Raw genomic sequence first — 18568 nt, 5'->3', positions numbered from 1 at the left:
CTCGATTTTCTTGGCAATCTGCACCCTCTGTCTTGTAATCATTGACCCATCTTTCCGTAATTCATTAAAAGCAGATCATACAATGTCAGGTAACATTCTTCACGTTACTAAGCACTCTTGATCACCTAACGTTCAATTGTCTCCCTTGAATATATTTCATACAAAACATGGTAGCCTTGAACTTGTTTTTACCTTAACATATAATGACTTACCAAAGTCAATAGAATTGTTTGACTCTACCAATTGTATAAATATCGGCAAAATATACCGAAAACATGTCTTAAATGTCAATTCAGATATATGTTTGTAACAGACCCCAAGAACATGGCCTGAACGTGAAAATAGGAAACAAAAAACGATATACAACAGTAAACCGAATAAGAGAAAATACATATAGAAACTGAAGACAAGGAAAACAAGGCACAACAAAACATAAAGCACGAGCAATATATTACGAGAATGGAAATAGTGAATATGTCAAAAAGACAACAACCCCTACCGGGATGAAAAATGTCAGCTCAAGGCCACCCATGGGCAGGCGCGTAGCCAGCCGGACGCACGGAAGCACGTGCTTCCACGTCGTTTCGGCAATTTTTTTTTTTTTTTTTTTTTTTTTTTTTTTGAGAGAGAGAGAGAGAGGGTTAAATCCCTTAGTTACGTGCATAAACAACCCTTATTTTTATATGACTGTCTGACAGTTTATTCTGACATGTGTCAAAACAAACCATTTCATTTAGTTTTAAATTGACACTTGATTGTATGTCACCTCATTTCCGTCACATCACCTGATTTATCGCACGTGACTGATGCAATTCTGGGTACCATGTACCAATAGTAGTCACATTGAGTTGAGCAGTTGCAGACGCACATTGAACAAATATCCTACTCATAATATGCAGTCCAAGCTTGACAATTTTTTGTCAAAGGAAAACCTAATAATGTCTCCAGTTCCGAGCAAACAGACACTACAAGTACAAGTGCCACTGAACAACAAGCCAACCTTCCCTCTGATGCTGCTGGGCCAAATTATTTTGATCTTGGGAAAGTGTCCACAGAGATGATATCACAAGACAAGTTTAAATTAGACCTATTGGCGACATCCTGGGATGCCTCGAAATTTAGCTTTCCTATGAGGTAATTTACCTGGATCTTTATATTTTAAGTCTTTGTATCTAAACTCCAAGAATTTATGTATGATTCTATTTACAACATTTCCTCCATGTCCCTTCTTTGTACATGTACATTGTTATAAAAAAAGATAAAATATTGTGAAAAGATTTTAAAATGCACATCGGTTTACTATTTATTCTATGTCTACAGAAGTTTAGAAGGGTGTGCTGAACTTTATTTTACTATTTATTTAGGGACTGACTGCGATCTAGCATTGGGTCTCCTCACCGTTCATTGAAGACCTTAATTATGGTCACGGGCTATGTGTTGTTTTTCTCCCCTTTACGTCGTTGTCTCTTTGACATGCTCTCCATTTCCCTTCTTATTTAAAATGTAACAAGAAACAACCTAATATCCGTCAAACTGTCCGACATGTGTTTTTGTAATCTTTTAATGACGGATATATTTCCTTGAATTACAGGAAAATCAGAGGTGTAAACAGAAGCTTGAATTCAACATGGTTATCGAATAATCCTTGGATGCGTTATTCCGAGTCATTAGATGCAGTTTTTTGTGCACCATGCGTATTATTCGGACCAAAGAGAGATGATACAAAAGACAAAACCTTCACTTTGACATCCAAAGTAGATGACTGGTCAAACAAAGGTCGTTCGGTGGAAAGACATTTGAAAAAAGGTGCAAAACACCACGATTATGTAATGTCGACAGAGGAGTTTGTGCGTATACAAACACGGAAATCTTCCGACATATGGGAATCTATGTCCAAAAGCTACAATGAACAGGTACAAAGAAACCGGAAAATTTTACACTGTATCCTTGAAGTAATCATTTTGTGTGGAAAGCAGAATATCACATTAAGAGGACATGAGGAAAAAGACAGTAATTTTGTGGCCCTGCTGCACGACAAAGCGAAATACAATGATATTCTAGCTGATCATTTGGCGCATTGCGATCATAGAGCAAAATATACTTCACCACAAATTCAGAACGAACTGATCCAAATAAGTTCAGAACAAATTCAAAATGAGTTAGTCGACAACTGTAATAGGGCAGTGTATTTCGGGTTCATTGCTGACGAGGCAACAGATAGCTCGACTAAGGAACAAATATCTTTATGCGTTAGGTATTACGATCAGCAATCACAAACTGTTCGCGAGGACTTCTTAGGATTTGCTGAGGCAGAAAAAACTACGGGCGAATCACTTGCCAATAAATTTCTGGCGGAATTGGAGTCGATCGGAATTATAGTTGGCCATATGCGCGCTCAAGGGTATGACGGTGCTGCTAATACGTCAGGTATTCATCGTGGGGTTCAAGCCAGGATAAAAGAAACTGTTCCAGAAGCCTCTTATGTGCACTGCAAAGCTCATAATTTAAACCTGGCCATAGTACACGCGTGCAAAGAACCACTGATAAGAAATCTTATGGACACGGTGCAGGCAATAGCCTTTGCATTCGATTACAGCGCGAAAAGATTATTAAACTTCAAAGAAAATCTCGAAACTACAGATGATAACGTCAAAGAAGGTATGGGAAAACGACAAAAACTGAAAACGTTGTGCGAGACGAGATGGGCAAGCCGGTCTGACTCTCTTTTCACGTTCTTGACGGCCTTTCCTGTTGATGTGAGCTCATTAGACGATTTACAACAAGATGGTGACGCTAAGGCCCGTAGCTACTACAGTTCAATTACAAAGTTTGACTTTATTATCGGGTTGGTGGTTGCTCAAACGGTGTTGCAACCTCTGGTTCGCCTGTCTGCGGTTCTGCAAGGAAAAGACTTCGATCTAATTCAGGCTGTTGGCGAAGCTAAAGTGGTGGTAGCGGTTCTACAGGATATGCGAGATAATGACGCGGAATGGGACTCTATCTATGACCGCGCAGTTGCTTTGGGAAACAGTGTTGAAGTTGATCCAGCTATACCTAGGGGAGCCGCAAGGCAACAACACAGAGTTAATGTCCCTGCAGCAAACCCAAGTCAATACTGGAAAAGGGCTTTGTTCCTGCCATTCGTAGATCATCTTTTACAGGAATTACGCGACAGACTCATTAAAAATGAGGACCGATTTCTAGCCCAACACATCGTTCCGTCTTTAATCGATGGTCTAACAGACGATGCTATAAACAAGCTGCATGACACTTATAGTTCTGATATGGTAGACATCACATTAGAGGAATTCAACCTAGAAGTTCGGAAATGGAAAGCCCGATGGAATGGAGTTGAGGTGGCCGATAGACCAAGTACCTTATCAGATACATTGAATGTGACCTCATCTGACTTATATCCGAGTCTGTATAAGTGCATGCTCATCCTGGTTTGCATGCCCGTCACAACAGCCACAGCCGAGAGGAGCTTCAGTGTGATGCGCCGGGTAAAAACCTACCTCCGCTCCACCATGACTACTGAAAGACTCTCCGCTCTTTGTATGCTACACGCATACAAAGATTTCTCTGTTGACATTGAAAAAGTTATCGATTCATTCGCTACACGTAAAGACAGGCGACTGGCTTTCCTGTTCCGGGTTAAGGAGAATGATTAAATAATGAATCAATAATAAAGTAGATCACAAAAGTTTTTAATATATATTAATTACACCAAGTCCCGTGTATGCGCTAGAATGTTCTCAACAGAAGTCACCTACGTAGTTTTCACTTTGTCTGTCTGTCCGTCAATTTGTCTGTCTGTGACCAGACGTTACTCACCGAAATATGCATATCCACATACCCAAATTTACAGGTTTTTTTTGACATTTTGGTAATACTTGTTTTCTGTTTGATTTGAAATTTGTCACCATGTTGCGTATATTTGCATTAATTTACATCTTTCAAAAGAAAAGAAAAACATAATTTTCGACCTATTATAAGCATGTTCTAACGTCTCATTTTCTTAAAATCGAGGAGCTTCCGGGGGGGCTTTGCCCCCCAGGGCCCCCCACCAGGGCTTTGCCCTGGACCCACTGGGGGCCTTAAGCGGCCCCTAGACCCCTCGCTGTAGGTTGCTTCCACTTCTAAAAAAGCCTGGCTACGCCCCTGATGGGTCTTCAACGAATGACGAGGAAATCCTCTCACCACTGCAGCTGGCCCAAAAACATACTCAGGTACAGCGAAATGGTTGCTCCTATATACTACAGGAACATAAAAGTAAACTGAAAGTGAAAACGAAACAATACAGAGGCCAAAAATTCCTGAATTGGGACAGGCGCAAAATGGGGCGGGGTTAGTGTACTTCGGAGTGATCACAATCCTCCCCATTTGTAATTAAACACACCTGCAAATTAGTTCAAAATGGTCTGAGTCCCCTGTTTTTTACATAAATAAACTGACTATACATTACATAAATGCACAAAGGACTACTACATGTAGCAGCTGACATACTAATGAGCTCCAGACCAATTCAACACAACAAAAAGTTATGCCTTCACTGTATGTAATATCAGTCCCAATTTTTCCCATGCGGAGTTGAGAACCACGGTACATCAAGAACACAACCCTGTCATGCAGAAAATTGCTTTCAAATATAGTGTGATAATTTCTATGTGAAGACACTATGAGCGAATCAATATTGATACAAAAAAAAATGGTTTTTTTTCAACGATTTGACTTCATACATACATGTATATGCCTTACGAATTAACCTATTCAGCTTTTTGGGTGAGTGTTGAGCTCTATGGGTTTCTATAAAATGTAGATTGGGAGATACCTGTATATATGAATCGTTTACAAGTAGATCTGTTTTTGATAATGAGTTCCTTGTATTGGTTGGAAACAAAAATCAGTGACATCAGAAAAAAAGAGTAATCAAGGGAACCAAGAGTCTAGCGGAAATTAAAAGAATGTAATCCAGGGAAAATACCAGGCATGGCAAACAAACAAACACAAACATAAAGTAACCGAAATAATTCATACAAAGTAACAAAAGTAAATGAGCAACTCAGACTCCACTAATACTGGGAGCATGGACCAGGTGCACCGGCAGGGTACGCATGCTCTGCCTTTTTAGAAACACCCGCCGAGTTGCTCAAAAAAAGTCAAGTCCGGGGTAGACGAAAGAGGAAAGGAAAACTACTAATAAAAATACTAAAATGTCACCAGGAACTATATAATACAAACAAGTAATATCAAGTCTGATACCACTGATACCGACATGGATGAATGTAGAGAAGTTGAAAACACAAAAAAAAATCCTTCAAGTTTCCGAGCGAAAGTTACGGTGAATATGTACAAAAAGCGTTTCACATTGTGTATGTACATGTATTTCAAATGTTCTTCATCCTACAGGAGGTGGGTTCGTACTGTTTTCACAAATTTTGTCAAAATTACAGTTTGCAAGACTGTTATAAAAAGATTTGAAATCGCTGTATGTACAAATGTTTTGTCCGCATGCCGGAATCGTCACTTCCGCTTCATTTAGAAAGATTTTTATCACGTGGTCGTTACTAACAGAACATCTATATAAGGCAATTGCAATGTTTGCAGAGAAGGGAGCTATAAGAGATTCTTTGTACTTTCGGTCCTTGTTGAGGTGGTAGTTATCAGCTAGAAGTGGTTTACTGTTGTTGGATAAGCCAAAAGCGGTTACGATAGGGAGAACAGTTTTCGCATGACCAAAGTCCAAATTAACACTAGTTTCTCTGAAAACAGATAAATGATGAACACGATAAAAAAAACAGCTCGATAAAATATAAGGCAATACCAACTTCAAATTAACACATTTTATACATGTTTTTTTTAGAAATACGCATATACTTTTGATGTTTTTTTAAGTCCATCTAAAAGTTATATAGATAATTGTTCGATATCTTGAATTTGTGACCAATTATAGTAACTTTGGAAATTCTAAAAATGCATAGATCGTATGAGTGCATTCGTTTAAAATAAAGTTTGGTTAGGTAGATGTTAATCAAAGTTTAAATCTTTATATCCATATATTCATTTTTATTTTATTTTTCGTGAACATGGATACATGTACTGTCTGTTGTTATATTTGATCAAATTAAGTACACCTCTGTCTAAGAATCCGGCAATATGTGTATAAGTTGTGGCACATGAAGACAAATAAACGCAATGTTTATATTGCATTATCCAAGTATTTATACCCCATAACTTCCAGAAATAACGTCCAAAGAGTTTGTGAAGTTTGCCTTTTTAAGATATTGATAGGTAAAATTTAGTTGAAAATGGCAGGAAATTTTCCCTCGCTTTTTTCCCAATATAAACAGTAAAAAATATCTACATCACAGATGCTTCAAGATAAATTTAAATAGTTATTCGGCTGTTTTTTTAATGCATTGAATATATTTGATGCAAAAAGATCGAAGTGAAAAAAATGATGTGCCACCCACAGAATGGCCCTTAAATGACACTGTCTTATTAAAAAGGGGTTGAAATTTCTTTCAGACATAAATCCAAATACATGTGAACATAACCAATGGGTGAATGGTCTGAAACAACTTCTCAAATGCCAGATGATTATCTAGGGCAGTTCACCAAATATTGCCCCTGGATATCATTATTGTATCTACTGTTAAAGTATTTTGAATGTTACCTCAAGATGTATATCAATGACCATGAATCACTTAATTCACAGCTTGCCTAAATCTTCGGTAGACCAGTATTAAAATACACTAGTCCTAAAGAGGAGAAAAAATACTCCCTGTAGTATACATGTATTTGGTTTGCTTTGCACAGTATTCAACAGACAAATAACAAACTCAAGAAGCTTGTCTTTGAATTTTGATGTTGATTTATACCAGGCAATTTTACAAGTATCCATTTCACAAAGGATTTAAGTTTTTGGTTATATATTCACCTATAGTTTTGCTGATTTACAATGACGTCGTATTTCCGGAAAATCTTTGATGTATAAGGACAACTCTGCTGCCAGTTAATAGGATAAGCATATTCCAATTCATAGAAATTCTATAATGAGATAAAATTACGTACTTCTTTAAACAAAAAATAAAAAGGGGTATCTGATACGGTAAATTAAGCGGCACCGGCTGGTCTTTCGAGAACCCTACTGCTAATGAAGGGTGGTATTGATAAAATCTAGGCAGTAGTCAAAAGGGATAGTCTAAAAGTGTACATGTAAAGTATATGGCCACACATGTATATAGACATTATCATTTTCACGGAATTAGTAAAGGAGCAAGTTTAGAAAATAAATAATCTGACAGACCTTCACCACATTTTTTGGTGCAATTAAGTTTAACATGTAAAATATTCCTTAATGTGATCTGTTTCATCTTGTTTCACCACTTAGACTTGAGAAACTCTACCTCTTTTTTGAATACGGAGAAACACGGCAGCAGTACTCATTAAATGCTTGTAGATTTTCTTGACTTTCATTACGCCATTTATTTTTAAGAAGTCAGTTTAAGGCTGTTGTTTTTTATAGCCAAATATGGTAAGTTGGTCACAAAATAAGAAAAATACGGAAGCCCATTAGTGCCAGGTGTTCACTTATTTTTAAGTCGTTGTAACGACTTAGTATCTCGTTTAAACAACATAGCTAACTTGTTTCAACGACTTAGATTCTCGTTTTAACGACTTAGCATCTCGTTTAAACGACCTAGTATCTCGTTATAACGACATAGCCAACTCGTTTAAACGACTTCGTATCTCGTTTAAACGACTTCGTGTCTCGCTTAAACAACATTGCTAACTCCTTTAAATGACTTAATATCTCGTTTTATCAACATAGCTAAGTCGTTTAAGTGAGATACTAAGTCGTTATAACGACTTAAAATAAGTGAACACCTGACACTAATGGGCTTCCGTAGGAAAAGTATTTGTAGTAGTAATTTTTTTCTAGTTTAAGCCTAGTTCATGTAAGATATGATTGACAAAGAAGCCTAACAATTCTCCAAAGCCTCTATCATTCGTTTAAGTCCGTTTGGATAATTCGGGTCAGTAAAGCAAGGCTGATATAGACAATCAAAACTTGCGACTGAAGAGTAAGAGTATAGTTGAATGTTCTACTTCGGAGTAGCTTACCAGGCGGATCCTTAGATTTAGAAAAGGGTACCAGGACATCCAAACCCTTGACCAGGAAATTTTAACGTACATGTACCTGAATACTCTGCATGTATTCGATCACAAATAGGTCGTCTATATCGAAGAGTTCGCACCAGTCTGACTAGTTGAGTATTCCAAGCTCCATAACACAGATCTGATGCATAACAAGAACTTCATCTAAAAAATGATTAAACATTAAAAATTTGAACTGAGAGGACTACAGAGGGTTTGGTGTCACTGTACTTGTATTTTAATTTGTATTTTTTATATGACTGTGTATATATAGAGATATTCTTTATAGGTAGTTCTATTGGGTAGGAACTAATAATTGGCCAAATAATAGATATACAACCTGTAAAAATTCAGTGTGACCGTTGCATTGTCTGCGCAGCTCATTTCATGCAACAATGCAGCGGTCACAGTGAATTTTCTATGAAGCCTAGTAATTTTCAAAAGGGTAACCATGTTATAAAGGCCACTGTAAGATTAAAAGCTCGGACCTTTATTTTATTCTATTATTTTTTTACAAATGTAACCTTAAACAGACGTTTTTTTCCTTGGCCCTTAGTGTTTCAAGTAATCGTTTAATTTTTTTTTAATTTAATACACTTTAAATTACAATTTAAGAGTTTATTTCTTACAATTTTTAAAAATAGTTTCAATCTCAAACATGATTACACAGGTACAATTATTTCATGACTTTGAAAAGGAGGGGTGCTAGGCGGGTTCCGCAGAATAAGGGGGTCCTAGAACATTACTTGCACTTTTTTGTAAATTTTACGCATAAAAATGACAATTTTTTCAATTAAAAGTCGGGGTGCAACCCCCTGCACCCTCTTCTGGATCTGCCACTGTAATATAAACTTGGCTATATTTTACCTGAGGTAACATCGTATGATCCTAGTTTGTTCTTTATTTTGCGTAAAACTTGTGTCATTTCCGGGCCTACAAGGAATTTGTTATATTCATATTGAGTCCTGCTACTTCCTTCAACATCTGTTATATATTTATGGCAAAAATCATAGAATCGTAGTTTCATGTTGTCCTCTTTCGCTGTTGCGTAGTGATTTCGAAAATAAACCGTCTCATTTAGTCCTCTAAGAAAATGTTCAAAACTAGTCCGGGTCCGACTCTTACGGGTAACTGCAACAGCTAAATTTCTAGATTGATCTTGGTTGATGTCAAATGCAGCTTTAAATCTACGACCAAATCTACGTCCAAGGTTTAGCATCTCATTTTCACCGAGCACACTAAGCATGGCTTGTTTAGCTAACGGGAATGGGTTTTTCCAGATTTTAATAAATGGGTATCGCTGCACTACATTAGGATCCGCCCCGAGTTTAGTTTTCAATGCAGTCATATCCACAATCCAGTGTAAAGTAGGATATCTTCCTCCGTGACGAAAAAGTACATCAAGCCCGTTCAATTGGCATATCTCGTCATTGTAAACCACCGAGGAAAACTGATTCTCCGGAATCGACTCATTTAGATCCTTCACCCAGAAATACGGAGTTTTTGTATTGTAGATAGGCTTTTTGTAGGTTTCCTGGCATAACAATATTGTGAAAAAGTCCAGGGAAAAACAAAGGAACAAAACATGTTCTATTGACACCATGACAAAAGAAAATGCTCATTAAAATCGCATTACTTAGAAAGGGTTTAAATATTGTGAATACGACTTGTAAAAAAGTCACGCATGCTATTCAACATGTATCTTTAATGTAACGTATGTTATGCTGTTCACTTATATCTTAGCAACATTGATATTTGTGTATTTGGGATCACTGATGATAAAATTTACCATTTGAATTTTGTGACAAAACTTCATGACCTTGATAAATTGAAATTAAAAGATTCTATATAGTTTTGACATGTTACAATTATAGTCTAATAAAGGCCATGTTAGCTTAATCAAATGTGATTCACAGCGGTTTAAAATCGTATATATATTTATTCTTTGTGTTTGGTGTTTGTTTCTGATCTTGAAACAGGCATGTAAAACAAACCAAAACTTGCAATACTTAAATAAAGACGGTACTAATGTTTCCGTTAAACAGTCAAAATCAGACTGAAGTCATCGAAGTCGCTAATCGACAAATATTCTATGCCACTGATTTTGGCTTGCTTGCAACATCCGAAATGGCACGAATGCGATATCGGGTGACTTCCTACGCTAGAATCTTGGTTCCCTTGATATGATTACTGTTTCATAACCGTGATGACCCGAATGTTTTTTTTTTCAATCAAAACAACTGGCTACCAGGAAATGCAGGTAATGATTGACAAGAGAATCTTAGGAACCAATGTGGAGTAGTAATATATATCTATTTATTGTAAAATAAAGGATTGTACAACGATACCGATAAAGATGTTAACACACTATAATAAAGTATATACTTTATTATAGTGTGTTAACATCTTTATCGGTATCGTTGTACAATCCTTTAGACGTATATAATTATTTTTGTTTGTGCTGCATCGTCATATATATATACAAATCATATACGAATGTAAAGTACCGAAATTACGAGACTTAAAAAAAAAAACCGCATAAAATAAATAACTAATAACAAACAAAACTCGAATGTGTTGAATATGAACTTCGAATGTTTAATGAAATACTGTTGAGGTCACAACATTAACACATGAATCGATGTAAGGACTGCTGCTATTAGAAAAAATACCATGTTTGATAACAAAGATACACTTGAACTAGGTTTGACTGAACACAACTTTTCAAAATCACAGTCGACAAGACGATTGTAGCGTTCGACAAAATCTTGATACAGACACGGTTCCGAACTGTTACCACATTCCGGGATATCTACTGGTTCCTCATTCACGAACATTTTAATCACGTGCTTATCTTTCATATTACATTTGTAAAGTCCGAAACCGAGGTTGGCAGAAAACGGGCCAATCAAACTCGTTCTAAACTTTCTATTTCGGTTGGCGTTGTAATTGTTTGCTAGAAATGGATGAGAATCGTTGAACAACCCGAAAGCAGCATACAGAGGAAGAATAGTATCAGTATGTGCAAAATTAATGTTCATAGTGTGAAAATTCCTGAAATAAAATAAAAGAAACATTCACACTTTTATTCTACAGTTAACAAAATGCATAGAAATATACCTTAGATGTGTGTGTGTGTGTGTGTGTGTGTGTATTTTCGTATAATTGATTTATTGTTTTCATGAACTGTGGTGTCGTAATGAGTCTTACTAACTGCAACACAATCGAATTAGACGTAACACTTTGTAGAAATCGGTTTTTATGCCATTATTCCATTTCCAACTTTGTTAAATAAGTTTGGTGAATCAGTAAAATAAATTTTCTGTGTTATTTGCTGCTTGATCTGCGAGAACATAAAAAAAATAGAATATTGTTACACAACCTTTGTTGTCTTTTTCGTTTATAAATTACTGAAGACCTTTAGGTTACAGACCACCAATTCAACCAATAAGCATTTGGAACGTACGCAAAAATAGTCCTACGCAGAAACTACCCCCTGTTCCCCATAGTGCTGTGAAAAAAGTTCTCATTTCATTTAAAAAATTTAAACAGTTTCTGAAAGGAAAAACATTTCTGTACATTTTATAGGTGCATTACGCTTCTTTTGGTGTGAAGCCTAATCTCCATAATGATTTCTAAATATACCCCTATCTTGAGAAAACACTGGGATTTCCCATGCTATTTATAGACACCACTTCCGGCGACCAGTACTGCACTGCAAGTCTGCTAACCCCACATGCCATTCTGAGGATTTTGAGTTGACATATGTAGAATCACGCTGATATATAGTCTTCTTCATGTTAAAGTTAAGGTAAAGTCCAGAAAGGCCATTGAATAAATTGTGAAATTAGCACAGAAACCTATGGGAAGTGGAATTAGTGGTTTCTAACCTTTATAGCATTTTCCGAGATATTGTTACTTGCACGTAATACTTAGTTAGCTATCACTCCAAAATAAATAGAACTCAAGGTTTGTTTTCTCTTTTTTTGAAGTTCTACTTTGTATATAAATACCAAAACAGTAACTAATGGCTATTGTTTCCTGTTATGAGTAATTCAATAAAGGCGTATACTGAACTATGCTAAAGCTAATTTAATAGTCCGCACCACTGTTGGAGGTCTTCTACTCATCAGTCTTACTAAGTTTGGTTACTATTGGCTTAGTACTGGCCAAAATGTGTATTACAAAGAAAACTCCGAAAAAGTGGAATAAAGTACCGTTACATCCTACATGCAGTGACTACATGGAATTATTTTTACGTCTAATTGCAATTATACTATAGTTACCTTGATGCCGGTCCGTTATCTTCAGCCCCAATAACCTTGTCAAACAAGTCAAACAGTCTTAATTCGGTGAAACGACAGGACATTCTCCAATTTATGTCATAGGCATAACCCATCTCCCAATAGTTCTATAATTTTAATTAAACGAAACATCAGAAATTGAAACCCGGCATGATGATGTACAAAAAAAGTGTGGCAAACCAACTTCTCAAACGTCAAAATCATTTAAAACTATAGCCATATTAGAAGTTTCAAATTATTAATCAGTCAAAATTGACCCGTTCATCAAAATGATTCCAGCGAACACGGATATTCAATAAACGGCGAGGACAGTCTCACGCCATCGGGGCAGACTGCAGCTAGCATGTAATCAGCAGGTAAATTTTATTCTTTCATAACGCAGCAACCATTCAATTTTCCGCAATATGTAGACATGTACTACTTAAAATCATTCGACAAAGCTTGAAAGACCCTATAGTCACTGTTGCTCACTATTCTATATTGAAGTTTTGTTTTACTGTGCGACCTCGCAAACGTGAAAAGTTTTAACGCGATAAATTCGGTTTTAACGTGTTAAAGCAAATAAATTGTATTTTTTGTTAAATCAAGCTTTTGAAATTAAGTTAACACGTAAAAACGAAACTATTATGACACATTTGGCCACTTCATATAGCAAGTTTCGATTAAAATTTTACGCCCTAAAACGAAGTTAAGTCGAAATTAGACATTTATTCATGATATCGCGTTAAAATAATATCAAACACGTAAAAAATGAACGCGTTAGTTTATCGCGTTTTTTGTTTTTTGTTTTTTTGGTTTTTTTTTACATGAACGGCCTTTTATAAACCTGTCATGCTGTATTAGAAAATCAGAAAATCAGAAAAAAAATGGATTTAGTTTAGACAGGTTTTACCACGATTAGTCTAACCCTTTATAAACACACTGAACGGTCCCACCCACTGAATATCAGAATATCAGGAAGTAATTTAGTCTTTTCGATAATGAAGACACGTTCTTTAAAAATCTCAAAACATGCGATGTGTATGTCACAGCTCATCAAATGTAATCGATAAACATTTCTAGTATGACGTCTTCATATCGTCGAACAGTATAGGTCGGTTCATTGTACAATTCCACCTTTAGCACCTGTGCACTGTCCCTTTTCTTTCGAGACAAAACACTCATTTAAAACGTTTAGGCGATGATTTAACGGCTGAAAGGTTATCAAATACTATACTGATACTGATACTTATTCAATAGACGGTTTACTTGGATATGTGGTTTATTTCTTAATTAATCCAACTTCCATACGGGGGAGGTTAAACGGAACAGCCGTTATTTTGGCTACGCCTAGGGATATTTTTGTCACAAAAATTACCGTATTTGTCATATCAGAAAAGAAATAATTCCTTCCGGAGGTAGATTTGTACTCATTTTAACATGGGTTTGGAATTTGTATTCTGATTTAACACCTCGCTATCGCTCGGTGTTAAATAATCGAATATAAATGCCGTACCCATGTTAACATGAATACAAATCTACCCCCTCCAGGAATTATTTCTTAAGTGTTCATATGAATCTACTTCGACCACGGTGATCGATTTTCTTTGTATTACTAAGTGGTATTACTCCGCCAGCTAATACTCTGAAAGAGGAGGGGTTTAATAGTGTATGTAGCAAAAGTGTTACAGCTTTAATATAGATAATATATGCTACCCTCCGCGCAGGATATTGAATACAAAGTCAGATTCAATTCTACGAACGAACAAACCCTTCTTTTTAAAATGTTGGTGACGTCACAGTTACATTCCAAGATGTTGGACATTTTTTATCCAATCAGAAAGCGTGTTACATTTGTACTTCTGAAATTAAATTATTAAGGGAATCATCAATACACGTGACACCAAAATAATACATACCCTCATATCGATAAGGTAATCGATAACTTCCAAATCTTCCTTATTAAATAGACTACACCAGTCAGAACTATTGAACATGCCAAGTTCAAACGCGCATATCTGATGAATGGTCACAACATCCTCTGAAAATTATAAGTGCAAGTATGTATGTTGCAGGCACAAATAAAAAGGAGATAGGTTTCGTGATAACAACATACGTGTGGTCTGCAAAAGTATACTGAAAGTCAAATTCATTCATGTACTTCTGGATATACAGAAGTTATTAATCACAATACCTTTAAGTGAGAGTGCTGAAATTAGACAATTAAATTTCATGTCATTAAAAAAATTTAAAATAAGTTCTTTATGATCACAGGCACTTGAGACCAGGATTTTTTCTCTGACATGTCCGCTTGCTATTTATTGCTGTTTATACTACTTTTCATCTATACACTTCTCTATATTGATGAAAAGTAGGCATAGTATAAACAGCAATAAATAGCAAGCGGACATGTCAAAGAACACGCATAATAACTTAAATATGGAAACAAAATGATTTAATATTTTTGAGGAAAATTTTTAAAAAAAATCCTGGTCCCAAGTGCCCGTGTTTATGATAGGTCAGTTAATTTTCGCATGATTTATTAATATGTGATTATCTAATTTAAGACCAACCGTTCAGTGTTAAAAGGTTGAATTGTTCTGTAAATATAAAAGCGCATTTTTTGCCTATTCAAAAGAATAGGCACACAGAAGCGCTAAGCTTGTAAAAGGCGACTAAATAGTGCTCAGAATCCTAAGAATCAGGCAAAATGTGTATAAAGGTGTGGCACATAAAGGAAAAAACACAGAAATTTTGTTGCATTAACCAAGTATTAATACCCTATGACCTCAAGAAATAATCATCATAGTTTGTAAAATTTGCCTTTTTAAGTTTTTTTCTTTAAATAATCAAAAAATATCTACGTTACAGATGCTTCAGATAAATTTAAATAGCTTTTCAGTTGTTTTCGAAATGTATTGAATATATTTCTGGCAAAAAAGACCAAACTGAGAAATATGATTTGCCATCCATTGCCTAGTTCTTACACAGAATGGTACTTAATACTTTTTTTTATGAGCGATAGTGTTCATGTTCCGGGTAGATGTTCTAACCGAAACCAGTGGTCTCTGACTAGCTATACTTGGCTTATTATTCTGGTTGGACAAATGGACGAAATAGCAGTGTCGAAGGAAAACACTGCCAGAACCCAATAAAATCTGAAAGTACAGTAGGTATCAATAAGTTCTACTCAAGTTATCGTTCATAGACGAAAGTTAACAAACGAACGACAATGACGACATGGCGATACCATTATACGATCAAAACAGTCTTCCTTTCAATCACAAACTAAAGAAATTATGGGTAAAGCTTACTAGGTAATATCACTGCTCCCCATGTCAGAAGCCCAAAAAACTGAGTCACATTCAGATAGAAAAATATGAGGTGCACAATTGCATCATCTGAATCAGATGAAAAATGTGTACAATTTTCATCCACATCTTTTCAGCGAATTCAAAGAATTGTGGAAGGAAACTGGAAAAGGACACACGGGCTAATGAACGGACAGCATGGTCACTATACACCCGGCTGTTGTAAACCTGCAGTATAATAATCACGACATCAATGAACAAATAATCCATAAAATTTCATGAAGGGCAACGGTACTCAATAAAGCATTATTTCTCAATATTGTTAATGAAACGTATCATGTATACCTGCAGTAATATCTGCAAATCCGAGTTTCTCTTTGACATTGTCAGTAACTATGGTCATCTCATCCCCGTTCAGGAACTTGTTCACTTCAGTGTGTGTTTGTTTGTTATTCTCTACTTGAATTTTGTACTTATCACAATAGTCATAATATCTTAGAATCTCGTTGTTTGAACCATATGAGAGTTGCTTTAAAGTTACGTTTTCTGCTAACCATCCATTAATAAACGATAAATAACTAGTAACAGTTCTCCGTTTAGAAGTTGTCAAGAACGACACGTTATCTTTATAAACGTCGACTAATTTCTTAAACCTTTTATAGAATCTCTTCCCGAGCTCTTCCATTTCGGTATCGCCAACTTCTGACTGTTGATATTCTTTAATCTGTGGAAATTGACTGGCCCAAGTGGCTATAAATACATTTTTCGTCACTACAGCCGAATCTTTGGCTAGAATCGAGTGCACACTTTCCATTTTCTTAATCCACTGGAGAGACGGAAACCTTGCGGCGTGTCTATAGAGATAGTTTAATCCGATAATCTCACAAGTGTCATTTTTATATGTTGTATAAGCGAATTCATTATTCATTATTCGCTCATTGACATTTTTTACCCAAAAGTATGGTGTCATGGCGTTAAATAATGGCTGTCCAACAAATGAAACCGCTGTGACCACGGATAATAAGGCGTAAAGAGAGACAACTCTAATCCAATTATTTCTCAAATCCATTTCTCACCAGAACACAATCATCAATATTATAGTTAAGCTACAGACACTACAATCCTGCTTTTATGTGTATTGATAACAATATTCGACGTACTTATTCTTACATTTCAATGAATAAGATCAGTATTATAATAACACTGCGAAAAACGTGTATTCCTATAATTTACCTGTGTAAATGTGTAATGTCTACTATATAGCTTCAATGACATGTTGAACTCATGCGTATTGCATACATGACATCTAGTTAAATTGGTTACCGTGGAAACAGTATGATTAACATATATTTTTTCATACGTGTTTATCCTTTCAAATTAACCAGTGAGAGCGAGAGTGAGAGTATTCTATTTATGGTCTCTCAGGGGGCAATTAACATCCATCAGATGATACAAGACATTACACAAAACATAATATGTATGTTACATGGTCTTCACGTAGTACTATAGATGAATCTTTTGTATATGTGTAGTCCAGGCAATACTGAGAAAATTATAGTTGTTTTATATGTCATAGATATTACTAGTTAAAACGCCGTAATTCGCACAACTACTAAGTAGCGGCTGGGCATTTACTTTCTGATGGGGGAACTGGGGAAACTTTCCAATTTTTCCATTTCTTCAACAACCTTCCATGTAGATAGGACAAAGAATCAAGACCCCCTTTTTTCCAGAATTTAATAAAATTTCACCCGCCCCTTTTTTATCTTTTCCAATCAGTTTAACTCATAAAACATAATTCAAAGCCCCCTCTTTATAAATCTCAAAATTTCAAGACCCACCTTTTCCTAACCTCTTCTACATTTATAAATGATCAACTCCTCACGTTGTATCATTGCATGTCATTAACTAATGACATATACTACATAAAGAGTTTCTTTTTACAGAAATCTGGAGAAAACAAAATGTCAGAATCTAATGAGTCACTTCCTTATAATAGCATATGATGAACGCCCTGTAGTAATTACTTTCCTCTTTGCGCTGGAATATTTTCTTTGTGTGTAGCAGATGTGACGGAAATGCAGTCGTTTAAAATCTCAAATTAACTCCGATACAGTTTACAACTTGGGCGTTTTCAGTTATCTATCTTTAAGTTATGGCATTTTCCGTTTAGAGTGAAGTTGGAAATTTATCCATTTTTTCATCCCAGTCATTCAAAGTACTTAAGTTATAGTTTTTCAATTGTTTGGAGATATATAATAAATAGAATGTTCTGTAGAAATTCAAAATTAAGGGAGATAACTCTGCAAATGACACTAAAATACAAAGAAAATTTCACAAAACAATCGCATATGCGATATTGATTGTCGATTATTCGGTTTTAATATCGAACAAGCGATATCAAATACCGGATATGCGACATTATATCTCAATTAATCGCTACTTTGATACCGGTCAATCACCCTTTTTAACCCACAAATAAATACTTTTGAACCGTTTGGTTCACCATAGTCAAGGGCTTTAAGAAACCCTTTAGTCCGTCATTTATTACAAATACCACATATGAATGCAAACCGGGTCTAATAGTATTATATATGTTAGCACGAAAACGACTATTTAACCAAGTATAAGAACAGTCAGCTGATGATCAGCGTCACTCATATTGTGCAATCGATTGGCTAACACTGTGTTACGAACGAATTTGGGGGATTTCAGTGGTTTATATCCAAAAAAGACAGTCAAATTATCTGCAAGAAGCAAAGATATCCTAGCTTTATAACGCACGAAATGAAGGGTGTACTGGATATACGGAAA

The 18568-nt window shown here is 35.7% G+C and overlaps 2 protein-coding genes and 1 pseudogene across 3 annotated transcripts; 1 reads left to right on the top strand and 2 right to left on the bottom strand.

Annotated features, from left to right (window-relative positions):
* The first annotated feature begins 82 nt into the window (after window positions 1-82).
* Window positions 83-3671, top strand: LOC148620626 (52 kDa repressor of the inhibitor of the protein kinase-like). Its single transcript, XM_088573864.1, has 3 exons — window positions 83-89; window positions 927-1134; window positions 1592-3671. The coding sequence occupies exons 1-3, from the start codon at window positions 83-85 to the stop codon at window positions 3669-3671; spliced, it is 2295 nt and encodes a 764-aa protein (XP_088429990.1).
* Window positions 3672-5013: 1342 nt separating this feature from the next.
* On the bottom strand, window positions 5014-10446 carry LOC148620625 (multiple inositol polyphosphate phosphatase 1-like; annotated as a pseudogene). Its single transcript, XR_015920928.1, has 4 exons — window positions 9028-10446; window positions 8204-8325; window positions 6941-7050; window positions 5014-5762 (listed from the first exon to the last, which is right to left on the bottom strand). The product of XR_015920928.1 is annotated as a multiple inositol polyphosphate phosphatase 1-like (transcript).
* Window positions 10447-10728: 282 nt separating this feature from the next.
* On the bottom strand, window positions 10729-17047 carry LOC148620624 (multiple inositol polyphosphate phosphatase 1-like). The gene is made up of 4 exons (XM_088574292.1): window positions 16100-17047; window positions 14363-14484; window positions 12447-12571; window positions 10729-11214 (listed from the first exon to the last, which is right to left on the bottom strand). The coding sequence occupies exons 1-4, from the start codon at window positions 16821-16823 to the stop codon at window positions 10779-10781; spliced, it is 1407 nt and encodes a 468-aa protein (XP_088430418.1). The 5' UTR covers window positions 16824-17047; the 3' UTR covers window positions 10729-10778.
* Between the last annotated feature and the right edge of the window lie 1521 nt (window positions 17048-18568).

Source organism: Perna viridis, chromosome 3 (assembly GCF_037379345.1).
Source record: "Perna viridis isolate PV_CMFRI_1.1 ecotype Kerala chromosome 3, ASM3737934v1, whole genome shotgun sequence".
Taxonomy (NCBI): Eukaryota; Metazoa; Mollusca; class Bivalvia; order Mytilida; family Mytilidae; genus Perna; species Perna viridis.
The sequence above is the reverse complement of the archived record's forward strand: the minus strand, read 5'-3'. Positions and strand labels throughout refer to the sequence as shown.